Source organism: Lontra canadensis, unplaced genomic scaffold (genome assembly GCF_010015895.1).
Source record: "Lontra canadensis isolate GAN:19392208 unplaced genomic scaffold, GSC_riverotter_1.0 scaffold41, whole genome shotgun sequence".
In the NCBI taxonomy this organism is placed as follows: Eukaryota; Metazoa; Chordata; class Mammalia; order Carnivora; family Mustelidae; genus Lontra; species Lontra canadensis.
Genome location: NW_022631035.1, coordinates 6,049,530 through 6,064,105, shown reverse-complemented (window position 1 = coordinate 6,064,105; position 14,576 = coordinate 6,049,530). Strand labels below are relative to the sequence as shown.

Genomic DNA, 14,576 nt, shown 5'->3' with positions numbered 1-14,576 from the left:
GGCTGAGCGCTCTGGGGAAAAGTGGCCGGCCGTGGCTCAGATCTTGATCAGCTGAGAGTGGGACTGGCATCCAAAGCTCCCCCGGCTCCAGCAGGGCAGGACCACATCGACGGGCCGTCCCAGTGTCAGCCTCACCTTCAAGGACCCTGGCCTGCCACAGCGACCAGCCGTGCGCCTCCCATCTTCTAGGCCGCCAGCTGATCTGCAGGGACGAAGCCAGGTTGGTGATGGCCCCGAGGGGCAGGTCAGGGAGAGAGACAGGTAAGGGAAAAGGGACCAGCCTTGAGCTGGTGGGGATGCTGCTGTCAGCCCATCCCCACCGGCAGGAAAGGACACTGAGGTCCAGGCCACCTTTCCAAGCTATAGAGCAAGCCAGGTCCTTGCAAACCCAAGGCTGGAACTGTCAGCAGCCCAGACTCCTGACCAGTGAGGTTTTCCAAGGGACACTTGGTCCCTCCCCGCTGCATCAGTCCAGCACCACAGTCCAGTGTGTTCGAGTGGCTCTGGGATATACATTAGCTTGAAGGGTGTGTGTTGGACCCGGTAGGCCCAGTGCCAAGGCTGGAAGGGGAGTGAGGGCCACGATTCTTGCATGGTGGGGAGGCAGCTGAGAACAGTATGTACAGCAGGGCTCCGGACTCAGACATACCCACGGTCCCATTCTTGCTGTGTGACCTTAGTTTAGTTGCTTGACCTCTCTGAGCCTCAGGTTTCTGACAAGGTGACTTGGGGTGGATGAGGGTGATACTCCCTACCTTACTGGGGTGCTGGAGAGAATAATAAGATCATTTCTGTACTAAGCCATCCCTTGGGCTACTATAACAATAGCATTATTGTTATGCTGAGTATCGATATGATTTAAATCTAATATGTATTGGTATCAATAATGATACTAACAAATGGTTTCCATTTCTAGCGAGCAAAGGGCCCAAACATGCTCACTCCCTCTGTTTCACTCTCCTCCTTGCCTTGTTTTGTGTGTGTGTGTGCCCATGCGAGTGTGTGTGTGTATGTGCACAGGCTTGCACACATGCACAGAGGAGGGCTGGGGTCCAGGGTCATGATGCCTCCTCCCGCTTCTGCTCTGCAAATACCAAATAGGCTGTGCAGGAAGTGTGGGAACATGGAAAGGGGAGTTTGGGAAGATCCAACATGTCGGTTCTTGGGGCCTCCGGCTCAGGGATGCCCAGGCCTGGCTCAAGCCCACTGGGCCCTCCTCACCCCCAGATTCCTGTCGTCAGGCCCCTCGCTGGAGCTCCACCTGCTGGGGGTCAAGACCCGAGCTAAGCGCTTAACATAGTTTATCCCCCAACTGGCCTACTATGTGGGGTTTAATTATCTCCACTCACAGGTGGAAACTCAGAGGCTTGGGAAAGCAAGCTAGCCTTCCCAGCAGGTGGCAGAGCCGTGCACTCCAGTTAGACACACTGGCCCGGAGGAAGTTGCCCACCCAGGCTCCTTGGTAACCTGGCGGCCCCCAAATGTAGATTCGCCTCTACCCGCCCGATCGCCTTCCTTCTGGGCCATTGGTCCTTCTCCCCCTACCGCTCATCCCCTGGAGTTCTGACCCCACCAAACCAGTCACCCAAAGAGAGTTTGGCGAAAGCTTTGTGGGAACCCCAAATTCAGGGCAAGGGATGGAGTGAGGGGCGGTGGTGTGGGGAGCTCCTTCCAGTCTAAAGGAGCTGAGGCCTTAAAAATAATAGATGGGAGAAGGAGTCCAAAGATAGACAGTACACGATATTGCGGAGCCCTCGGTGAGTGTGTATGCACACACATGCACACGCGCACGCACACACACGTGTGTACCCTCCCTTCTGGGAAACTTGGAGGAACTGAAGCAAAGATAAATGAGCAAAACCACGGAGACACACAAGTACACTCAGCTCACAGCTAAACACAACCTTCCAGGAGCGCTTTGGTCCATGACACTTACTGTGTCCGGGCAGAGATCCACACCAGTGACGTCACCCACATTACACACACACACACACACACAGGTACGCACAAAGGAGAGCAGTAGGCAGCAGATTTAGAGGCAGAGCAGGAAGGGGGTAAACAGGAGTGAAGCACGAGGGGGAGGCAGCAAGTCCTGCCTGTGCCGCATCCTACTCCCCGCGTTCTGCCTGCGGAGCCCCTGTTCTGACCTGGGGAGCCCCTGAGCTGCCCTTGTGCCAGGTGAGAACCTAGGGAGGTGGCTCAGTGAATGGGATAGAAAGAGCCAGAGATCGGGGTTCGAAGCCCACGGCCCTGACACTTGTACCCTCACCCGCTTGGAGAAATGACCTAACCCACCTGAGACCCAGTTTCCTTCCCTGTGAGGCCGGTGGTGATACCGTTCTCAAGGCTTTGCCGTGCCCAGTGCGTGAAAGTGCTAGATTTATGCTCTGAGAAGGCGGCTGGCCATGAGCAGCAGAGCAAATACACCAGAATCGACCCTGGTTTAGGCACTTCCTAGCAGGTCATTTGTCCTCCTGAATGAACCTCAGTTGCCCCATCTGTGAAATGGGGCTAGTCCAGAATCCCTTCCTGCCCTTGCCACTTGAAGAGACAATGTCGTGAGGGTGCCATGTGCTGTGACTTTGTGGGAAAGGGAAAGCCCCCAGGGGCAGAGATGGTGGGGGTCAGGGCCCAGCTGCTGTTGGCCCCTCCCCCTCTTCTCCCAGAGAAAGCCCCTTCCTCCACCCATTAGGGCCCCACCGACTTCTGTCCAGGGTCCCGTGGAGCAACTTCCCAGGAGTGTGTATATCCAGAGCGGGCAGAGGGTCCCACAGAAGGCTTGCCCATGTAGACCCTCCCCCACCCCCCTGCCTGCAAGCCCACAGAATAAGGAAGCCTGAGAAACAGAGCGTAAAACTGGGATTTATAGCCTTAAAGGATTTCCAGGGCTCACCACACTGGCAAGCCCCAAGGGCCTTTCTCTAAAGACCAGATTGATGGCACTGAATGGACTTGCCAGAAGTTTCCCCACCTCAGGCTCCAAACCCATCAGACTTAGTCATTCGGCTATAGAAACCCAGGGAGCAGCTGGTCCAGGCCTGACGGACAAGGAGTCAGGCCCCCTGTGTGCTCTTACAGGCTGTGTGACCTAAGCAACAACCCAGTGTTCTCGAGTCTCGGTTTTCTCCTCTGTCAAATGGGTTCATTGACCCCCTGTAATTATTAAATGAGGCTGTCATGCGAACGCACAGAAATCACAGATGTAAATTGCTGACATACAGCAGGTGCTCAATAAATGCTCAGCATCATGATGAGACATGCCCACAGCTGGGAGCCAGCCTGTCTGGGTTGGAGTCCTGGCTCCACCACCTCCAGCAGTGTGAGCTTGGGCATGTTTTACAAACATCTCTGTGCCTTGGTTTCCTCATTTGAAAACCAGGAATAACAAACAGTGTCCGAGACTGGAAAGGTTTGGGCCACACCAAGTGTTGCTGTAGGGACTATGGATGGGAGGTGAGACCTGTGGAGGTGGGACTTGGGGTGGAAACCAGTGCTGCCAGTCTGCTGGGTGCCAGAGTTATCTCACCAATAACCACCCCCAGGTGTGGGGTGAGGAGAGGAGGGTCTACAGGGTTCTGGTTCAACCTAAGACATGGACTGGACTACATTGGGGACAGGGACAGGGACAGGGAGCCTGGACTCATGGGGAGACAGATTGAGAGACAGCAAAGGAAAGTTGTTCCTCTCCTCACAACACTTCTGACTCCATATGGGGGTTCTTCCCACGCCAACAACCAATTCTCCAAGTCTGGACATCAACCGTCCGGTCATTGCATTCAGTTCTGAAGCTGACAACAGGGTGAGTGTCAGACTCCAAAGGTCCCAGGGCTCAGTCCCACAAACACACCCTCACTTCTGACATCCCAGTCCCCAGGCTACCCGCACTTCTGTCCAACTTGGCTAAAAATGTGGGGGGGGCTCCCTGAACCCGCTGCCTCAGCTTTTCACAGAGCTGAGAAAAGCACTTTTCTTATATTTACCAGTTTATTGTAAAGCATATTATGATGGGTCCTTTTAAACAGCCAGATGAGGAGATGCGTGGGGTCAGGAAGGGTCCCGAGTGCAGGAGCTTCTGTCCCGTGGAGTCGGGGACACCACCCTCTGAGAACATGGATGCATCCATCAACTCTGACTCAGCTCTCTGAACCCCAAAGAGCAGGGTGCTTCTGGAAGCTTCACTGTGAAGGCATGATCTATCATTAACCCAATCTCCAGTCCCTCCACCTTCCCAAAGGATGGGGGCTGAAAGCTCCAAACTTCTAGCCCTGGTGACCAGTCTCCACCTGAAGCTGTCTGGGAGCCCACCCAGAGTCGCCTCTTTTGGGCAAAAGATGCTCCTCTTACCCAGGAACTTCTAAGGGACTCGGGAGCTCTGGGTCAGGAACCAGGAGCCATGACCAAATATATATTTCTTATTATGGGACCAACAGCAAAGGAGTCTGAGTCTGAGGTCTAGAGAGACGAGGCAATGGAAAGAGGAGAGAGGGGAGGAGAGACTGAGCAGGACCCCCAGTGTTACAGGGAGAGATGGGGCGGAGACACCGAGAGACAGAGAGACAGGCAGACTCTCTGGTCACAATGAAATGTTTCTCAGTCTTGTTCCCCCATCTCAGTTGGCTTTTGCCTTCCCAAACAGCTCCCCAGTATTTTTCCCATAAACCAACCTGTCCTCTCTCAGCCCAGCCCCTCTGGGCAGGTGGGTCAGCCCAGCTGCTTGGGCCACTGAAGCTGCCAGCATGGCTGAGTCCATCCGCCCAGGACTAGGCATGCCCAGGACAAGGGGACCCAAGACCAAAGACTGCCCCCACCAAAGGGTTCCATTTCTTGGGAAGCCAATACTCCATGGGTAGGCACAGAAATTTGTCTCTGAGGCCTGGTTTGTCCTCTTGACCTTGGGCAATTTGCACTGTTGCTCTGATCCTCTGTTCTTCCATCCGTGACATAGAGATAATCATCGTAACACAGTCCTTGCCTTACAGTGTCGTGGCTTTAGTCTAAGGGTTAAATATACATATAACATGCTGACACCTTATAATCTCCCAAAATTAATAGTAAAAACATGAAAGCTTCCCTCTGGGGATGGGGGGCTGAAGCGACCCAGGTCAGGGAGCCTGAACTTTCCTGAATTTACTGGGACCTAAGAAATGTCCCAAAACCTCTCTGGTGGCCAGTCTCTTCATCTGTGGAATGGGGCTCAAACTCCTCACCTACTTACTTTACAGGATTAGGGGAAAGTTTTTGATAACTCCCCTGTGCCGACAGTAGCATAACAGGGCCAGGCCAGTGGGCCTGCGATTGCCCCTCCGGGAAAGATGCCCAGCTCCTGGGGTACCCCAGGATTCCTCGGGGAGACCCCCCCTCACTGGACAGTGGCCCAGTGGCCAGCTGCTGGGATGAGGACGCCTTCAGTGCTGTCTCCAGGAGCTAGTGTGATTGGTGGGGTTGACATAAGGGGGTCAGAAAAGCAGAAGTGCTCCCTGGAGGGACGTAGGATTCACCTCCTGGGCGGGAGGAGGGGGGGGGCACAAATGCAGCGAGTAGCTCATGCGCCTGAGGCCACCGACAAGAGTGATCATTACTCACTGATGTGGACTGAGTATCAAGCCGTTTGCTAAGTGCCTTATCTTCGTTATCATTCCATGATCGTTTCACCTCCCGATGATCCACAGGGTTAACACTCTTATTATAAGGAGTTATAATCACCTATTTTATTTGAGGAAATGGACTCAGAGAGGCTGGGCATCTTACCCAAGGCCACCCAGCTGGAAAGGGCCAGAGCCAGTTTTGCTGCCCAGATCTGGTTGGCTGTCTCCTGAGTCCTGCCACCGCCCATACAACCCAGGCTTATCTCAGAGAAGGTGACACAAGCATGCCCTGGGAGCACAGGACTCTCACACTGTACCGGGACTGGTCAACACAGGGACAAGAGGCAGATGGCACCATGGAAGGCATCAGGAGACCGAGGGCCACTTTGCCCACTTGGCTGCTCTGTCACTCCGGCCAGCCCCTCGTCCTCTGGGCCTTAGTTACCTCATCTGCAAACTGAGGTTGCCCCACATACCCAGAGGCCTTTCTTGCCTCTGATTCATTCGGACACCCCCATCTCCTTCAAATTAGTGATCCCATTTATGATGGAACTTCAGAGCAGTCGAACTAAGCAGTTGAACTTCTTAGCTTGGGGTCCCTGGACCCCTCGGAGCTCCAGAAGCCTCCTGGAATGAGGAGCAGAATTGCAAATGCCTGTGTGTGTCTGGTCGTGTATTTTTCCACGGGAAGTGTCCATATTATGACCAGATTCTCATCCCTATAGGCGAAGAGCCACAGATCACTCTCCACTTTTAGAATTGCCCTAACCTCGATGTCAATTTTAAGGGGAATGGGTTGAGAACGCTGAATCCCTACCATGTAAAATTCTTCCCTTCCCTGTGTTTAAAGTCCCCTCGGACTTCCTGCACCTGCACCTGCTCCTGTGTCCCGGATTCCACCCTCCGGCCCCACTGACCCCTGGAGACCCCAGCCCCCAGTGCTTCCGATTAGCCTCTGTCTCCACGCTGAAGCTCCTATCCGCTGTCTTGTTACTCGGTCCTCACCCCCATGTCCTTCCCGGGGAAACGCGGCGCCAAGACAGGTGGGTCTCTCCTGAGGTAGGTGCAGTGATCAGGATGGCCGGTAGAGGTCGCGGGGGGGGGCGGTGGGCGACCCTGTGGAGCCTCAGAGGACAGAATTCTGCCCCCTTCTTAGCCTGGGGGTGAGGAAAGTGTACCCAAAGACAGGAGGCCCGTGTTCTGGGTCCAGATCTTCCCCTCGGTAGGCCTCAGTTTTCCCATCTGTAAAGTGGAACCCCAGTCTAGTGGAACCCTAGAACCCCAGAAGGTTGCTAAGCAACCTTTCTGCTGGGACATCCTCTGGACATTTCTGATTGATGCTAGAGGGAGGGATGTGTCTTGAACTCCCTTTGGCAGAAGCACTTGACCCAGCAGCCTTAGGGAATGAAATAAAATGACTTAGGGGGCCCTTTCCCAGACCTGATTGAGCAAACAGAGGCCACTGTCCTCCAGCTTAAGAGGAAGCCTTACTCCCTTGGGAGAAAGGAGGGTTCTAAACAGTGCTGCCCCAAGAGCTGTCTGGGGCTGGTGAGGGAAATGCGGACCACACTTGTGGCCTCCCAGGCTGGGCAGGGGCCTTGAGGTGAGGCCTTACGGGGCTTGGGAGGTGGGTGGCGGCCTCCTTGGGTACGGCTTCTGCCCAAGTCCGGAGAAGGCCACACAGACTCCAACGGGGAGGGAGAAGGGGTCCTCCTGCCTTCAGCAGCTGCAGGATCTGGGAGCAGGACTGGAACCCAGACCATCCATCCCAGTTCTTCTGAACACTCTCTCTACCAAAGCTCCAAATTCTGGGCCAGAGAGAGCAGGATGAAGGATCCAACGATGAGGGAAGGCTCTGCAGGGGTGCATGAGGGGAGCATGCCCGACCACCCATCCCTAGACTCCCCCCCTCCAGGGAGTCCACGAGGACCAAATCCTCTCAGGTACAAAAAGACCTTCTCCCGCTCCCACCCCCAAGTGATTAAAGAATGAGACACAGGCGTGACAATGATACAGAACATTTTCTACAAAAGTTGTAATGAGCTTGCGGGAGGGGTACTTTGTAGGGCAGTGGGAATCCCAGAGCCTGCCCCACCCCAGCACTGGGAAAACTGGGAGGAGGCTGAGGCCAGGACACAGACAGGGGACAGGAGAGAAAGGGCAGCACCTGGGGCTCTGAGGAAGTCGAGTCGGCACTTGGGGGTGGCCCCAGGCCCAGGCCAAGAGAACAGTGAAAAGGACTGGTATGGGCTCAGGGTGGCAGTGGCAGGCAGCCAAGCCTGCAGGGTGGGAACAGAAACCACTTCCACCATGGCCCCCACTCTGGGCAGACCAGACGCACCAGAGGGAGGCCTGTGGCATTTTCTGGGGGTTCTCTAGTCCCCTGGCCCAGCCAAGGGGGCCCAGGAAAGAGACGGGGCTGTGGCAGTGCTCCCAGTGGGAGCTGCTTCCTAAGCTGAGGGTCAGGAACGGGGGTCCGCTGCTGAAAGGATGAGGGGCACACCGGGGGCCCCCCGAGTACCTCTCCCATAGCCATGAGCTCAGTCCGATTGGAAAACCAAGGACACCTGTCTGAGGACCCCCTGGGGCTGGCCTTTCCCCTGGTCTCACTGCTGTCGCAGAGGAGGGACACATGATGAGCTCCCACTGACACACTACCCATGCAGAACCACGCAGTCGCCTGGCTGCCTCCCCACCAGGAGGCAAATCCACCAACCAGCCCTCAACACAGACACACATGCACAGAGTCCTGGGGACCCAGGGACAGCCAGCAGCTTAGATCAGCCACATCCTCAGGCTCTTCCACTGTCCATATCATGCGACTGTCCCCCAAGAGGCCAGAGACCCAGAAGTGCCCAGTCTCTGCCTGTCTCTGGCCTGGGAGACTCAGAGGCAGTTGGCGGCTGCCTCCCTCCAACCCAGAGCTCGCCCACCAGGCCTACGGGCCCTAATACCGCAGCTCACTGCTCTAGCACCTTGTATCTACTGTCCTGACCCTCTGGGGTCCCTGGAGGGACCAGGCTGGAGGCAGGGGGGAGGAGGGCAGTGTGAGGAGGGCAGAGTCAGGCTGGGCCCCGCCACAAGGTGAACTGGTAAGGATGCTAGGCCCCCCCCCCGCCCCCCCACCCCCGCCTGGCACTCCAGCTCCCCAGCATGGCCAGCAGGAGAAGGAGAAGGGGGTTGGCGGTGATTGGGACAGGGGTGGGGACTAAAGTCAGGGCATTTGGCTGAAGAGTCTAGCCAGGAACCTCCCCTCTAGGATGTGTGGGGGGGAGGTGAGGCAGCCCAAACTCTTCCCTTCACAAAAACGGAGGAAGTGAGCAAGTCTCCAGCCTGAACACAGCAACAGGACCTTTGGAGGAGGGGTGAGGAGAGACAACGGCCCCTGGGCCCTGGGATAGGCCATGCCCACCCCTCACACTCCCATTGAGCTCTAAGGAGCCTGTCATCTATTCCCTGGGGCTCCGGCACCCCCCTTCCTCTGGGGCTGGCCTCCCACGAATCCACAGTCCTTGGGGCCATTCAGATGGGGGAGGCTCAAAGGCTCTGGGACCCCTTGCTGGTACCTCCAGGCTACACCTCTGCTGTGGAGTGTGGACAGGCTTTCAAAGGAGAAGACCACATGGTCTTTGCTCCTGGGAGGAGGGGGTGGCTTCAGGGCTGGCGACTGTGAGGCCCTCATGGCCCCACGGTGGGTTGTGGCAACTTGCAATTAATTCATTTTGGTCTGGAGAGGAGCCTCCTGCTACCTGCAGAGAAAGACACAGAAACAGACTTCAGGTAAGGGCCTTCAAGACCATTTTAAACCAACACCAGCCTTTTGGTCAAGCAGTCCTCTCCTGACAGGCTTATGGTCTGGGATGGGGCCCCTGGCCAGGGGGTGTCTTCCCCATCCCCGGAACTCTAAACCAGCCTGCCTCCCCACACCCACCCCTGCCCAGCTGTGCAGGGTAAAGGCCATAGACACCAAAAGGAGGCGGCAGCATTTGCTGGGCTTGTGGGATGCCACGAGAAAGGGGTCGGGGGAGAACCAGACCACCAGTGTGGTAGCAGACCTGAGCTCCCCCTGATTGCTTTTGAACGTGACGGCTCTCCTCCCATGGGAGTCACGAGGCTCTGGAGCCGCACAGACCAGGGATCAAAGCCCAGGCTCTGCACCAGGCTGCAGCAGGGCCTTGGCATGAGCTGCTGGAACCCTCTGAGCCTCCACTTGCTCTCCTGGAAAATGGGGTGACGCAGCCCCCGCACATGGGGGCTGGGGAGGACTCAGTGAGAGGACACGTGGAGGGCCGTCTCCAGCACCCGGTGGGGGGGAGGGCTCGAAACGTCCTGGCTGTGATTACTCTGACTACTTACTGTTCGGCATCCACAAAGACAACCATCTGGGGGGCATTCTGCTATCTCCAAAATCAAGGAGCCTTTTACATTAGCTGGGATAAGAAGGCCTCCAGTGCTCATTAAATTGACGGCTTCTTTTTCAGAACTGGGGGCAAACAAATTAAGTGGAACCTCTTGTCTTTGATGAGGGCTTAGATTTTAGGAAATAGGGTATTACACACACACACACACACACACACACACTCGTGAAAAGGCAGATCCTCCCCACCCCCTACCCCGCCCTGCCCCGCAACTCCCTCAGGCCTTCGGGCCCTATCTCCCCAGGTCCCCAAGGCAGGGGCACTCACAACTCCGTGTCCTCGAGGGCCGGCGGGCGTTCCAGCGCCTGCCTCCTTCTCCTCACGGCCCCCAGAATCTTCTTGCGGGGCCCCAGGGGGACGCTGATGCTGCGGAGGTCAAGGTCGGAGCACAGCATCAAGGCCTCAAGGTCAATCTTCTCCTGCCGCAGGAGGGAGGCGAAGTCCTCCATGTGCAGGGAAGCCAAGAAGGTCTCCAGCGGGCTCGTCTCAGGCTCCAGGTCCTCATCCAGGCCCAAGTCCAGCTCGTCCCAGGGCAGCTCCTCCCCGCAGCTGCGGTCCTGCAGGCTGTTGGCACTGCCCAGGCTGTCGTCGTCCAGGCTGGGGGAGCTCTGCAGCCGACCTCGCGGGGCACCCCCGCCGTCCAGCGCCGCGTCCTCGCGGCCCAGCCCGTGCAGCCCGCTGCTCAAGTAGTTCCTGCGGAACACCATGGTGCCCAGGCCGGGCCGGGTAAACAGGGAGTCGTGGCCTGAGTCGGTGCTGACCTCCGAGTGGGCCGGCTCGGCCGCCAGCGTGGCACGGGAGACGCTGTCCTCGTCGGAGAGGAACATGTCCCGGAGCGGGGAGCGGCCCCACTCCTTGGGGTTGGCGTAGGTGCCCTGGCGCACGAACATCACGTCGCTGCCCAGCTGCAGGCCGGAGAGCGAGCGCACGCTCTTGCGGCCGTCCTCGGAGATCTTGAAGGTGCCCTCGCCGCCCTGCTTGCGCCGCTCCAGCTTGCGCTGGATCTTGGCCTTGCCCCTGGCCGTGCCGAGCAGCGTGGCCTGCGAGTAGGGCAGCTGGCTGCCCAGCGCCAGGTGCTGCAGCCGGCGGCTCAGGGTGCTGGACGTGAGGCTGGAGAAGCTGAGCGCGTCTGAGCGCTCGGCCAGCTCGCGCCGGTAGCGCCGCTCCATGCGCTCGTGGTGCTTGCGCTGCAGCTTGGCGCACTCGCGGATGCGCCGCTCGGCCTCGCGGAAGGCCTTGTCCTTCAGCTTGCCCACCAGCTTGGGGTTGAGGCTGCTCTGCTTGGCCGCGATGGAGTCCAGGTAGCGCACGCACTCCATGTGGCCCTTCATGGCGGCCATGTCCAGCGGCGTGTGGTAGTCGTTGTCCAGGCACCAGATGTTGGCCCCGAAGGACACCAGGAAGGAGAGGCAGTGCAGGTGGCCATTGGAAGCTGCCAGGTGCAGGGGCGTGTTGCCCCAGATGTCGCACTTGTCTGGGTCACCCCTGCAGGGGGGACACGCGGGGAGGGGTGATGAGCCAACACAGTTTCGGGCTCTGGCTGCAGGAGAGGGGAGCTCCCGGCCCGAGCCGCCCCATGGGGACCCCAGCGGGACCCCCAGGGCCTGAGATGTCTCCTCTGACTCCAGGAGACGTCGGACGGACCTGGGAGCGGGGGGCGGGGGTGGAGGGCAAGGAAGGCGGAAATGGCCCCAGACCTGCAGGGGGCGGGGCGACAGAAAAGGCGGGGCCAGGGCGGTGCCTTCCCCAGGAGAACTGATGGCTGGGAATCTCAGGGGATAAATATTTGATGCCCAGAGAGAAAGGAGTGAATTATTCATGGAGCCCAGCGGGGAGCTGTCCCAGAGAGGTGGTGGGCCAGGGCCGAGTCTGGGTCTCTAGGCAGACGTGGTGGTGAGTGTGGCTGCGGGTGTAGGGGTGACCCTAAGAGAGGGCACAAGAGAGTGGTGGGTGCAGAGCTGGAGCCCTGGGTGAGTGTGTGTAAGAGTGTGTGCCTGCGTGTCGGCGGGCACGGCCATGTCTGCAGGGAGCAGGGCCAGGCCTGGCAAGGCTGCGTGTGAGAGCAGGTGTCGGGTCTTGGCCTGGGCTGGGAGGGGAGCGTGGGGGCAGCCAGGACCAAAGGGGAGGAGGAGGCAAGTCTGCAACCCAGGCCCAGCGGCCCTTCCTTCCCCGGGGCTGTCCCATCTTTGGGAGCCTTGTTAGGCAGGCTGGCTTGTGCCTGCCCAGGGGACCCACCCAGCATCCTCCAATACCCTCCACACCAGATTGTGCCCCCTTGGGCATGCTCCAGAGGGCTCCTCCAGTCCCCTCCCACAGAGGCCTGGATCAGCACCTCTTCCTCACACTAATGAGGCCACGAGCCCACCCCGCAGAGCTGGAGGAAGAATCACCCCCTTGTCTCAACAGCTCCCCCCACAAACCCCTCCTCACTTCCCCTATTGGTCGCCAAGTCCTGCAGGACAATGTGGCAAGGAGCTGCTTGGCATTTGGCTCACACCCCATCCAGTACCAGCCTTTGCTCTCTGTAGGAGCTGGGGGACTTGGTGTACCAGGAAGGCACTCTTTTCCCCCGCTCCCGTGGGCCTCTCTGATGGGGGGCAGTGTGGGAGGGGGGCAGTGTGGGAGGACCGCTGTGTGCTCTCTTGGTGTGCGAAGGGGCCAGTCTGGGCTTCTCAGAACATGGCTCAGCAGCCTGCTCCCACCTGCTGCTGGACTGGGAAGTGGCCTCAGAGGGAGGGCAAAGGGGTTCCCCACCCACCACATGCTCAGGCCACAGGCCAGCATCCGGCACTGAGACCAGCTGGGCCCCTTTCCCTCCACCGTGATTTCCCAGGGCCTAAGATGTTCCTGTGAACACTCCTGGGGCATGTCTTCTTGAGGAATGTCTTCCACTCCTTTTCCCTGCCCAGGCTGCCCAGGTGTCTGGTTCAACCAGGTGACCTCTCTGTATAAAACTGCGGAGGCTGGCGAAGTTATCCACAGGGCCATTCAGACCCAGGAGCCCACGTCAGTGGCCCTGGACCCTGAATTCTTTCATTGCTACCTTCAAACCCCTTTCCTGGCCCTGACCCCTGGACTCTAGGCCCACTGCTCCCCCCAGACAACTCCTGAAGGAGGGAGAGGGAGCTTGCTATGAGGGGAGGGGCATAGAGGGAGTTAATGAGGCGGCTGTACCCACTGACATTTGGTGCTGTGGACAGCGCCCATAAATCCCAAGAATGAGCTCAGAGAGAGCTGTATGAGCCCCAGCCTGCGAGGAGGTGCAGCTCTGGGTCGGAGAGCCCCTTGGACCGCAGGCTGGGGAGTGGACACTAAGGAGCCTTCCTCGCACCGCCTGTGCCCCTTCTCTCCACCCCCACCTTGCTTCCAAGCGCTACCCACCCAGGAGACCTCTTCCACCTTCCCCTCACTCTTCAGCCCCTCCCATAATCATGGGCCCCCCAACCCAGTCCCTCCGCTCCTAGCCCCACATCCGGGTCACAAGTGTCGCATATGTCAAGTTGTGCCCCTCCCACCAGTGCCAGGCTCCAGTGTCCCACCTGGGGGTCAGCGGGGTAGAGAAGAGGGCAGTTCAGAGGAGAGAGGGGGAAGACACATTAGAGTCTTGGGGAGTGTGTCTCAGGGGACCGGAGGGACCTGAAGGCTCTCTTCCCCCTCCACGGGGGGGGGGGCTTAGGCAGGGACAGGGTGGGTACTCACCCTCGGCTCACGATGACACGCAGCGACTCCAGGTTGCCATGGTAGGCAGCCCAGAGAGTGGGAGTCATGCCATCGTCATCGGGGGCGTTCAGCTCCTTCCTGGTGGCCTCTTTGAGGAGCTCCAGGTAGCCGTCCCGGGCCGCCCGGTGGTACTGGTCGTTCATGGCGCCTGGCTTGGACAGGGTGGGCAGGGGGCGCGGGGAAATGCCCCCCGCGGGGGAGGGCGGCGGGGTTAGGGCTGAGGCATGAGGTTGGGGGAGGGGGCCGAGCAGGGGCCGGGGCCGCCAGCCCCCGCTGCCGCAGACGGAGGTTGCGGAGCGCCAGAGCCGCCGCTACTCCGACATCTGAGCCGCTCGCCCCGGGTGGGAGGGGGGAAGGATCTCCCGCTGCCCAGGGAGCCGCCCCTGGGTTGCCCCTGGGTCCTAAACACCCTGCTTCCGAGCGCACAGCGAGGCCCTGCCCTCGCTCCAAAAGTGGTGACCCCAGCGCCCCGCCCCATGAGGCCCGGTCTGGGGACAGTGGGGAGGGGGGTGTCCCTGCGGCTCCCGATGTCTTCACCGTCGAAGGAAGGGGCCCAGGGCTGAGGAGGGGTGTCTGCGGGCAGTCAGGATCCCTAGAACAGAGGCTTGGGACGGGCAGGAGGACTGACGCCCAGACCGGCAGTAGCTCCCTCTCCCCGCCGCAGTCCCGGCTGCCCCTCGCGCGCGCGGGGTAGGCGAGCCGCGGCCCAGTAGGGGGCGCTCGAAGACTGGACGCGGACTCGGCGCGCGGCGGGAGAACTTCTACCCAAGCCGGACTTCGCAGCTTCCAGCAGAGCGGAAGGCTGCGGGGAGGGATAGAGGGAGAAGGAACTTCGGTCTCTGCGAGGGTGTCG

At 59.1% G+C, this 14,576-nt stretch overlaps 1 protein-coding gene across 2 annotated transcripts; it reads right to left on the bottom strand.

Moving 5' to 3' along the window:
• Positions 1-9,101: 9,101 nt before the first annotated feature.
• On the bottom strand, positions 9,102-14,073 carry USH1G (USH1 protein network component sans). 2 transcript variants are annotated; one of them, XM_032870667.1, is made up of 3 exons: positions 13,703-14,073; positions 10,271-11,488; positions 9,102-9,334 (listed from the first exon to the last, which is right to left on the bottom strand). In XM_032870667.1, exons 1-3 carry the CDS (start codon positions 13,864-13,866, stop codon positions 9,331-9,333), a joined length of 1,386 nt encoding a protein of 461 aa, XP_032726558.1. In that variant the 5' UTR covers positions 13,867-14,073; the 3' UTR covers positions 9,102-9,330. The 2 variants fall into 2 exon arrangements, with proteins under 2 accessions (XP_032726558.1, XP_032726559.1); XM_032870668.1 differs by lacking the exon at positions 9,102-9,334 and having other exon boundaries at positions 10,267-11,488.
• Between the last annotated feature and the right edge of the window lie 503 nt (positions 14,074-14,576).